General features: G+C 47.3%; 1 protein-coding gene across 1 annotated transcript in view; it reads left to right on the top strand.

The window, feature by feature from the left end:
* AARSD1 (alanyl-tRNA synthetase domain containing 1) overlaps positions 1 to 9,266 on the top strand; it is a 10,010-nt gene extending 744 nt beyond the window's left edge. The window contains exons 3-12 of the mRNA XM_007449885.1: positions 1,439 to 1,598; positions 3,205 to 3,262; positions 3,669 to 3,825; positions 3,922 to 4,038; positions 4,294 to 4,424; positions 4,729 to 4,795; positions 4,989 to 5,080; positions 5,739 to 5,793; positions 6,911 to 7,005; positions 9,107 to 9,266. Of these exons, the coding sequence (XP_007449947.1) occupies positions 1,439 to 1,598; positions 3,205 to 3,262; positions 3,669 to 3,825; positions 3,922 to 4,038; positions 4,294 to 4,424; positions 4,729 to 4,795; positions 4,989 to 5,080; positions 5,739 to 5,793; positions 6,911 to 7,005; positions 9,107 to 9,266 (1,092 nt within the window). The remainder of the gene's footprint in view (positions 1 to 1,438; positions 1,599 to 3,204; positions 3,263 to 3,668; positions 3,826 to 3,921; positions 4,039 to 4,293; positions 4,425 to 4,728; positions 4,796 to 4,988; positions 5,081 to 5,738; positions 5,794 to 6,910; positions 7,006 to 9,106) is intronic.
* The last annotated feature ends 1,809 nt before the right edge of the window (positions 9,267 to 11,075 follow it).

Below are 11,075 nucleotides of genomic sequence, written 5' to 3'. Positions count from 1 at the left end.
GGGAAAGAGAGTGATGGGATGGCCTCCTAGGTAGGGGGCATGTTATTTCAGTTGAGAACTAAGTGACGTGAGGGGGAAAGCCATTGCCATTATTTAGTGGTGCTGGTGGGGAGTGAGGAGTATTCCGGGGAGGGAGAATAAGTGCAAAGGACCTGAGGTAGGAATTCGATTAGGGTGTTTGGCATAGACTGAAAAAGTTTCCCCTGAAGGAGCACAACAGAGGGCAGACTTATCAGTGCTGTGATGAGGTAGGGGCAAGGTCCAATGAGAACATGGGAAAGGAGAATAATAACACCAAAGGTGGGCATTGTGGGAGAGGCTTTCCCAGCCGAAAGAATAGCACAAAGGCAGGGAAACCTGTAAGAATCTGACAAGTCTAGTTAACTGCAAAATAGTCCCATATAGTTGGAGCCTCTGGTGTGTGTTGATGACAGGCTGGACATAGCTTTGGAAAGGTAAGTGGGGGCCAGTTCAGAGGGCCTTGAAGGGTGTGTTAAGGTGTGTGGACTTCATTCAGGAAGCTATGGTGAGCCATGGAAGTACTTAGGCAAAGAAATGATGTGAGAGAACATATTCAGTAAACTTGATTGTGAGAAACTTCCAATTTTTCCCAGCATGGAGGTTTTCTGATCTGCTGAAGGAAAACCTGTGCCCTCAGGTATCCATAGCAGGTCTCGTTTTATATATCACCTCTCCAGGAAGTCTTCCCTGATTCCCCAAGACTGTTAGGTTCCTTTTCTTTGAGCTCCTCTAAAACAATGTACTTTTTTGAACTATGGCATGTTGTAGATCATATTGCAGTTGCCTGTTAGCATGTCTCTATTCTTCTCCAGACTTTTCAGTTCCATGAGGGACCATGTCTTATTTACATTATATTCTTGGGTAGGCACAGTGTCTTGTAAGCAGTTGATATTTTGTAATATTTAATATTTTTAATGAATATTTTTGAATTTAATTCTAGTAGCAGTGTAGAAGATAGAGTGGAAGAAAGGAGAAAAATTCAGGTCAGTTTGGAAACTATTGAAAGATAAAAATCTAAACCAAGGCAACGAGAGTGAGGATTAAGTTTCTTTGGGTTTTAGTAAAATTTTTGTTGCTGTAGTTACATTTTTTTTCAAATTTTATTTATTTATTTGTTTTTGAGCTCCATGTGCTATACAGTAGGTTTTCATTAGTTATCTATTTTATGCTGTAGTTACAAACTTTGTATTCATTCTTTTATTTTGTTCTGAAGAACAAAAGGTGTTCCAAGTGAAGAGTATAGAGAGACTCCCCTCATGAACAAAGTGGACCACCTCACTTGGCATTGCTTCTTCTCCCTTAGGGAATCTCAAATTCTGGGTGTGTTTCTCACAAACTTTTACTAGAGGGTCTTTGTATCCAGGAGTTAGGGTGAGCCCTACCTGCTACCACCGATTATTTTTACTTCTTTCCCCAGCCTGATGACCGTGGTACAATCAATGACATCTCTGTGCTGAGAGTGACCCGCCGGGGCGCCCAGGCTGATCATTTCACCCAGACACCTCTGACCCCTGGGACTGAGGTACAGGTCCGGGTGGACTGGGAACGGAGGTTTGACCACATGCAGCAGCATTCAGGTAGGTGGGGTGGGATGGGGCAGTTGCTGCGTGTGGGAATGTCACGATGATTGAGATGTGGTTTGGGTCCTCTAGGAATTAACCTTTTGGAAGAGACAGACATATTCAGAATCGGCTCCAGTTCAGGCAAGATGTGATAAATGTTATAAAAGCAAAATGAGCAATTAAAATAAAAGTATTAGAATAACTGCTGGACTTAAGTATTATAACTTCCCACTTGATATCTATATCTGTATATGTCTCATAGCCTTCTTAAACTCAAAATGTCCAGAATGGAATTAAAAAGCCACCCCCTCCCCCAGATCTGGTCTTCTCTTCGCCTTCACTATGTTAAGTGCATGGCATCAGCATCCACCCAGTTGCTCAAATCCTGGAAGTCAGTTCAGACACTGCTTTAGGGATAGCCAGTCAATCTGAGTCATGTCGGTTTATTTTTGAAATACTTCTCTATCTGCTTCCACTGTCAACACAGTCATCCTCGTCCCAGATCTCATTGTCTCTCCCCAGCCCTCTGTAATAGCCTCCCGGGTAGTCTCCCCATGTTCATTCTTTTTGCAACCCATTCTCCACAAAGCAGCCAGAATATTTTTTAAAAATGAAAGTCTGATCAGGCCACTCCCCTGCTTTAAAGCTTTTCAGAGGCTACCTGTAGCTCATGATGAAGGCAAACGTCTTGCCATGGGGCACAAGGCCTGCCTGGGCTGGCGCTCATCTACTGCTCCAGCCTCACCCGGTGCTCCTGCCTCCCGCTCTCTGCATCCTGGCCTTCTCTCCATTTCTTGAACATATCCTGCTTCTTTCCTCCTTCAAGGCCTTTGGCTGTCTCGTTCCCTTTGCCTTCACAGTTGATTCCTTCTCCTCCCCCTCGCTGTCATTGATCAGGGATAGCACTATATCCCTAATGCCAAGCCCTGTGCCTTGCACGTGGTAGGCACTTGATAAATTTTTGTTGAGTGAATGAATCTGGCACAATTAGAACTCGAGTTCAAATCCTGCCTGTGACGAGCTACTGTTGCCTTGGCAAGTTGTTTGATTTCTCTAGACCTTGGTTTCCTCATTCAAGAAATGGCATCATAAAGCCTCTTGCAGAATTCTCCTGAGGGTTTTCAATAAAGTGTCTCTCAAGAGTATTACCCAGGGCTTTCCTGGTGGCGCAGTGGTTGAGAGTCCTCCTGCCGATGCAGGGGACGCGGGTTCGTGCCCCGGTCCGGGAAGATGCCACGTGCCGCGGAGCGGCTGGGCCCGTGAGCCATGGCCGCTGAGCCTGTGCGTCCGGAGCCTGTGCTCTGCAGCGGGAGAGGCCATGGCAGTGAGAGGCCTGCGTGCAGCTTCGAGAGAAGGGCTATTAGAGCAATGTGTAGGAAGGGATGACTGAAAGTAGGAAAACCATTTAGGACTAAAGACAATGAGTAAATGAACTAAACAGTAACATGAGAAAGTAAAGAGATAGAGGCAAGATGCATTGAAAAAAAAAAAAAAAAAAGAGTATTACCCAGTGTCAGGCAGGTCTTCAGTAGGAGAATTTCTGTGATGACGTTGACTTTGGGATCGTGTCACTCACGATCACTTCTCACTTCTTCTCCCATCTCCTCCTCTTTCTGCTCAGGGCAGCATCTCATCACTGCGGTTGCTGATCATCTGTTTGGGCTGAAGACAACATCATGGTGAGCAAGAGGCATAAAACTAACTGTCAGGCATGGGTCCCTGACTGCTGGCTCCTTTACTAGTAGTGAGTCAGGGGTAGGAGGATAAAAATCTGCTGTGCTCACCTGTTCCCCTCGAAGATGGGGTGGTGGATGACTTTGTGTTTTCCCTGAGAAACATCTCCCTTTGCTTAAAAAAGAACATGGACTTTGGAGCTCAGTGACCTAGGGGGTGAATCCCTTGCATGACCTTGATCATGTTCCTTATCGCCCCTCACCTGTAAAGTGGAAATGACAGTCCCTACTTTGTGACATTTTTGTGAGGATTAAATACCAGCATTTACACGAACATGCTTTGTAAACGATAAACTTCCTTCTATTATTAATTGTCCCCATCAGCATCCTGTGACCACTCTACTTCTTGCAGGGAGTTAGGGCGACTCCGGAGTGTCATCGAGCTGGACAGCCCTTCTGTGACTGCGGAGCAAGTAGCTGCCATTGAGCAGAGTGTCAATGAAAAAATCAGAGATCGGCTGCCTGTGTATGTGCAAGAACTGAGCCTGGATGATCCCGGTGTGGAGCAGGTGAGGGGAGAGCCGGCAGGGTGGCTTCTGTAGGGTGGCCCTCCAAGGGCTCCTCATCAAAATTCAAACAGCCCTCCTCCCTCCCTTGCATTCCAGGTGAGGGGCCGGGGTTTGCCAGATGATCATGCTGGGCCTATTCGAGTTGTCACCATCAAGAGCGTTGATTCCAACATGTGCTGTGGGACCCACGTGAGCAATCTCAGTGACCTTCAGGTAGATGAGGAAGGGCTCTTGAGTGGGTGGGAGAGAGGGTGTTGGAGGTCGGGGATCACAGCAGGGCTGGGAGTGATAGAGGGGAACACGTGAGGGGTCCTGAGTGAAATCACTCCTTATTGCTTCCGAGCCAGCAGGGAGGTCTTGATCTCTCCCACCCTTGGGTCCAGCACCTGTTGCGGTTTGTGTGTGTGTGTGTGTGTGTGTGTGTGTGTGTGTGTGTGTGTGTTAGTTTTACTTCCTTGCCTCATGTAGGTCATTAAAATCCTGGGCTCTGAGAAGGGGAAAAAGAACAAAACCAACGTGACCTTTCTGGCTGGGAACCGGGTGCTGAAGTGGATGGAGAAGAGCCACAGCACTGAGAAAGCACTGACAGCTCTGCTGAAGTACGCCCCCTTCCACTGCCTCCTTCTCTCAGCGCCTGGGCAGCCCGGAGCTTACCCTTCCCGCCTGTACGGCAGACAGAATATTCTATCTTTAGGGGTAGGATGCAATCAGAAATGCTAAAGTGCTTTGGATAGTCGATCAGATGCACACAAAATGGTTTCTTCCTTTACATCCTCTTCCCCAACAGCCTGAGGCTTCCTTGGAATGTCCCTGGGTCCCATCAGGAAGGGCGCCATTGATTTATGCCTGACACCAAAAGCAGTTGGGAAACTGGGCAGGCCTCCATGGACCTTTCTCTTGCAGGTGTGGAGCAGAGGATCACGTGGAAGCCGTGAAAAAGCTACAGAACTCTAGCAAGCTCCTGCAGAAGGTGATTTATCCATGGCGGGTGGCGAGAGTGTGGGCTCTGCCTGGAATAGGCTCCCCAGACTCAGCCCCCCGCCGCCTAACTGGATGTGCAGCATGTTAGTGGGCAGTGAGTGGGGAGGGGAGGGGTGGAGAGATGGTATTCTCTCTGGTTACCCTTTCCCCACCTGTCCACTGAGTTATGGCATCCTTTTCAGAACAACCTGAATCTGCTCAGAGACCTGGCTGTGCACATTGCCCACAGCCTCAGGAACAGCCCAGACTGGGGAGGTGTGGTCACATTACACAGGTGAGGCCAGAGCTGCTAGGCTTAGGGCTCAGCCTCTCCCCTGTACGCAGTGCAGAGTGGGAGGCGGGTCGCCCCTGGTGTTCTATTTTTTTTTTTTTTTTTTTGGTATGTGGGCCTCTCACTGTTGTGGCCTCTCCCGTTGCAGAGCACAGGCTCCGGAGGCGCAGGCTCAGTGGCCATGGCTCACGGGCCCAGCTGCTCTGCAGCATGTGGGATCTTTCCAGACCGGGGCACGAACCCATGTCCCCTGCATTGGCAGGTGGACTCTAAACGACTGCGCCACCAGGGAAGCCCCGCCCCTGGTGTTCTTAAGGCTGAGAAGACCCGAAGAAGTGTGTTGCCTTGCAGATTTCCTGGGTTTGATATAAACATCTTCACTATAACTTTCATTAGAGCCTTCCCTCATCTCCTTTGCCATCTAACAGGTCTCCACTTACCCGGGTGAATCCTGTTTAAGGGAGACAGAAACAAACGCAAAACTTGTTATAACATGCCTACTGACTCCAGACTTCCAATTAGTAAGATAATGGAGACTCTTTCTCTGGGACTTTGCACAAAAGGCAGCAGTGTGGCCAGCTTCACGAGGAGGAGCTGGGCTTCCTGCAGTTTCCTAGCTCCCCTTGCAACTTGGATCTGATGCCTTTGCCCTTTGTTTTAGGAAGGAGGGTGATTCTGAGTTCATGAATATCATCGCCAATGAGATTGGGTCAGAGGTAAGAGGAGCATGAGGTTCTCCGGGTGGAGACCTGATGAGGGGCGTCAGGTTAGCTGAGGTCCCTCCGCATGAACACGTGAAGAATAGGGAACAGAAATTCATTCAACGCTATTTTCTCAGCACTGACTCTGAGCTAGGCTCTGTTTTAGGTGCCAAGCTCAGTCAATGGTATTGACCTTTCTGGGGCTGAGACATTTACTAGCTTCAGAGCTCCTTTTATCAGAACTGGAACTCCTCCGTGTCACCCACATTTATATGTACTGAGGGCTGATTTCAGAAATACGGGGGTTGGCCAGTCCCATAGAAGGCCATCCGTTCAGTTTTCCTTTGCCTCTGGCTTCAGCCACCCGTCCCGGTCCTGACCAGAGCTTAGTGGTTTCCAGGTCTCTCTTTTGCATTCACTCAGGAAACACTTTTGGGAATATCTACTCTGGGCCAAGCAGTGTGTGTGTATCTCTCCTCTTATTTCTGTGTAGAGAGTACTGATTCTCAAGGAGCTCACTCTTGAGTCTGGGAGACGACCGTGTATGCTGACATTTATAACTTAGGGTGGTCAGTGCTAGAGGCAGAGGAGTGCATTCCCTGAAAGGCTGGGGAGGCTTCAGGGGAGAGGCCTAGAAGACTGCTTAGCGGTCATCGGCAGACAGGGGAGCCAAGGTGGCCAAGCAGAGGGAAACACGGAGGTTTTGGCGATAGCAGACACAGGGCGCAAGGGGCGGTGTGGGAGTGGGGTGACCAGGCTGCAGAGTTTGGTGGGAGTCAGATCATGAAAGGCACTTTATGCTTGGTCATGGTCAGCAGCCTTCTGCCCCCTTCTTAATATTCAACCTATAGCCACTCTCAAAGTTTCTTGTCCCTAGTGGGCCCCAGAGTGGAGGGGCTGCCTTACATTCATGAGGAACATCACTTGTGGTTTAGGAGGGAAAACCTGTTTTTCTTTTAATTGAGATATTATTGGTATGTAATATTGTGTAAGGTGTACACTGTGTTGATTTGGTATCTTTATATATTGCAATATGATAAAAGTCTGTTCTTGAGACTAAAGAGAGTGCAGTTTAGGGGGAATTGACTGCACGTCTTTTAAGTGTCAGGGCTCATCTTGTCTTCCATCCTAGGAGACCCTCCTCTTCTTAACTGTGGGCGAAGAGAAAGGTGCTGGACTCTTCTTACTGGCAGGGCCAGCTGAGGCTGTGGAGACCCTGGCGCCCAGGTAATCTTCCATGGACTGCTTTGCACGGGTGGAAGAGCCTGTAAGCCTAACATACTAATAGCACCCTTGTTGGCTGCAAAGGGCCTCCATATCTGCATCTCATATTTTTTTTTTAATAAATTTACTTATTTATTTATTTATTTTTGGCTGTGTTGGGTCTTCATTTCTGTGCGAGGGCTTTCTCCAGTTGCGGCGAGTGGGGGCCACTGTTCATCGCGGTGCGTGGACCTCTCACTGTCGTGGCCTCTCCCGTTGCAGAGCACAGGCTCTAGACGCGCAGGCTCAGTAGTTGTGGCACATGGGCTTAGCCGCTCCACGGCATGTGGGATCTTCCTGGATCGGGGCACGAACCCGTGTCCCCTGCATTGGCGGGCAGATTCTTAACTACTGCGCCACCAGGGAAGCCCCTGCGTCTCATTTTCATTCACATCACAGCCATGTGATGTTGCCTGAGCAGAAATAATGATCACCACCGTCATTCCCAGTTTTAGAGATGAGGGACAGCACATTGTGTGCCTGAGATCTCACAGTTAAAGTGGCAAAACTGAGACTTGAGCCCAGGACTTCCGGCTCCAAATCTCATGTGCTTTGTGTTTTTTCTTTTAGAAATTGAGATTCATAAGTGATACATGAATACAGGTGCTGGATTCTCACTAGGCAGATGAGGTTGCTTAAGGCATCAGCAAAGCAGAGGCACAGACAAACTTGGGGAAACAAATTAGGGTTTTGAGACTGAATCAAAAAATGTATTGATGGGGGCTTCCCTGGTGGCGCAGTGGTTGAGAGTCCGCCTGCCGATGCAGGGGACACGGGTTCGTGCCCTGGTCTGGGAAGATCCCACGTGCTGTGGAGCGGCTGGGCCCGTGAGCCATGGCCGGCCACAGCCTGCGCGTCCGGAGCCTATGCTCCGCAACGGGAGAGGCCACAGCAGTGAGAGGACCACGTACCGCAAAAAAAAAAAAAAAAAAGTATTGATGTAGTAACTATAGAAAAATTAGAATTGTGTTGGACTTTTTTACTCTTGTATTGTTTATATTTTCTTATTTTAAATTAGATATGGAGGTGGAGTGCCCCATATTCTTTCTGGCATTTAGGGTTTTGAAGTCCTGATTGGCTGTGATGAATATGTGTTCACTGTAAAACACTGAAGGAAAACAGAAGTATTTAGAGCAGAGGTTCCTGACAGGCAGCCAGCTGTGGCCTATAGACTGGTTTGGCCTGTGTACTACTTTAAATTTTTAAAATTAGTTGCTACATTTTAAAATTAGGAGATTTTTATTTAAAAATAGGGAGTTCTAGCTTTTCTCAAAAAAGGAAGAAAAAAAGGCACACGCTTGCAACACTGGACTGACGTTCCTGCAGGTTAGTATCTATGAGGACGTGAGTGGGGCCTGCCTCTTCAGACAGCACGGGCCCGGCCAGTGCCATGGGCCCACCTTTCTCTCTCAGCCCCAGTTGCTTCCCTGCTGTTCCCGCAGGCCTTTGTGTCTACAGCTCTTTACTCCTAATGACGCTCATCCTGTTCCTTGGAGGTTGCCATAATTTAGCCTGTTTCTAGACACTTCTATTGTTTCCAGTTAATCACTCTTTTTTTTTTTTTAATAATCATTAATTTATTTTTGGCTGCGTTGGGTCTACGTTGCTGTGCGCGGGCTTTCTCTAGTTGTGGCGAGCCGGGGCTACTCTTTGTTGCAGTGCACAGGCTTCTCATTGCGGTGGCTTCTCTTGCTGCGGAGCACGGGCTCTAGGCGCATGGGCTGTAGTAGTTGGGGCCCGTGGGCTCTAGAGCACAGGCTCAGTAGTTGTGGCACACGGCCTTAGTTGCTCCGTGACATGTGGTGTCTTCCCGGACCAGGGCTCGAACCCGTGTCCCCTGCATTGGCAGGCGGATTCTTAATCAGTGTGCCACCAGGGAAGCCCCCAGTTATTCGCTCTTAAATAAATATGGTACCCATATCTTTGTGCACATGTGCAAGTATTTCTAGAAGCCATTTACTTTTTCTCTCCCCCCAGCCCAAGGGGAAAGCCTCAGGGCTGCCCTTGGTTTTCCTGTGACTTTTCCCTCCAAGATGCCCTCCCTGACTGTCTCTCTGCTCCCCAGGGTGGCTGAGGTGCTAGAAGGCAAGGGAGCGGGGAAGAAAGGCCGCTTTCAGGGCAAGGCCACCAAGATGAGCCGTCGGGCAGAGGTGCAGGCGCTTCTCCAGGACTACGTCAGCACTCCAGGACTACGTCAGCACGCAGAGTGCAGTGCAGAGGAGTGAGGGCTCGGGTGCCTCCCTGGTTGTCCGTTGACAGCCGGCCTCCTGTGACCACAGAAGGAGTCTCTTGGATAATAAAATAGTTTGACTTGAAATGATTGTGGCACCATGTATATTTACATGATGGATATGAATTTATACAGTATATTCCAGTGTGCTTATGTGATCAGTCTTTGTGAATAAACAGCTTTATTTTTTTTAAATTTATTTTATTGAAGTATAGTTGATATATAGTGTTGTGTTAATTTCTGCTGCACAGTAGAGTGATTCAGCTATACATATATATACGTTCTTAGTCATAATTTTTCTATTATGGTTTATCACAAGATATTGAATATTGTTCCCTGTGCTATACAGTAGGACCTTGTTGTTTATCCATTCTATATATAATAGTTTGCATCTGCTAATCCCAAACTCCCAGTCCATCCCTACCTACCCCGCGACCCCTACTGTGGCATCCACAAGTCTGTTCTCTATGTCTGTGAGCCTTAAACAGCTTTCTAATTCAGCTCCTGTTAGGCACACCCTATCCGTGAGTGTTATGTTGATGAACTGTAGTAATTTATCTAAACCCAGCTGCAGTCTTTCTTCATATAGAAATGCAGCTGCCTAAGGAGATGTGAGTCAGAGCAGAGGCTTGGCTCGGGGCTTAGACTCACATCTCCTTGTTTTCTCTTATTTTTTCCTTATTTCTTTTCCTAGTCTTGTGTTTCAGAATTAAAAGATATCAATGACTTTGTAAATAGGTCAAGAGGGCACGAAAATATATAGTTGAAAGATGTTCCATGTCTGCTATTGAGGCAGGAAAAGGATGGAAAAAGATACCAGGCAAGACTAACCCAGAGAAAGCTGGGGGCATTATTAATATGAGGTAAATGAGACTTTAAGCCTATAACACTTTAAGAATCATTACTGGCCCCGCCCCCCCAGAAAAAAGAAAAAGGAATTCCCTGGCGGTCCAGTGGTTAGGACTCGGTGCTTTCACTGCTGTGGCCTGGGTTCAATCCCTGGTGGGGGAAGTAAGATCCCGCAAGCTGCACAGCATGGCCAAAAAAAAAAAAAAAGAATCATTATTAGAGACCAAGAGAGACATGAGGTGATAAAAGGAAGATAAAATAGTTATAAATTTATAGGTATCTAATAACAGCCTCAAAATACATAAAGCAGACATTGACACATCTAAAAGGAGAAACAAATCCATAGTTGATGGAAGATTTAAAGTCATCTTTCAGCGCTGATAGAACAAGGGGAAGCATTATCTCAAGGTTAAGAGCATAGACTGGAGTTTCACAGACCTGAGTAGTCCTGGCTTCGTGCATCTATAGGTGGTAGAACTATATAACAAAAAGCAAGGGATTGATTTTAAAAGGACAACACTTACTGATACTTCTGGGGAGGGACCCAAGGTGGGGGTGGGAGGGTGGTTTCTGGGGTGCCCGCAGTGTTTTGTTCCTTGACTTGGGTGACAGTTAAACGTCGGGCTTTGCTCTATAATTATGCATTGTAGTCTACATTTATGATTTATTCCATGAGGTTATATTTCACAATTTAAGAATACTTAAAAAAAATCTGGTTCTGTTGTTTACTCACTTGTGAGAGTTATCTTGCCTTTTCAATCTTCACTTTCCTCACTGGTGACGTGGCAGTAGTGGGGGTGCCTCAATCTTTGTGGTGTTGGGAAGTAACATATTCAACTGTAAATGCTCAAGAAAACACTGGATTCCTGGAGATGACCTAGAATGGGTATTTTTGATTGCCTAATGTTCAGTTCCTCTTTACCTGCAAATCGAGGATTGGTTGTAACAGCAGGAG

The sequence above is a fragment of the Lipotes vexillifer genome, unplaced genomic scaffold, assembly GCF_000442215.2.
Source record: "Lipotes vexillifer unplaced genomic scaffold, Lipotes_vexillifer_v1.1 scaffold2106, whole genome shotgun sequence".
Taxonomy (NCBI): Eukaryota; Metazoa; Chordata; class Mammalia; order Artiodactyla; family Lipotidae; genus Lipotes; species Lipotes vexillifer.
The sequence above is the reverse complement of the archived record's forward strand: the minus strand, read 5'-3'. Positions and strand labels throughout refer to the sequence as shown.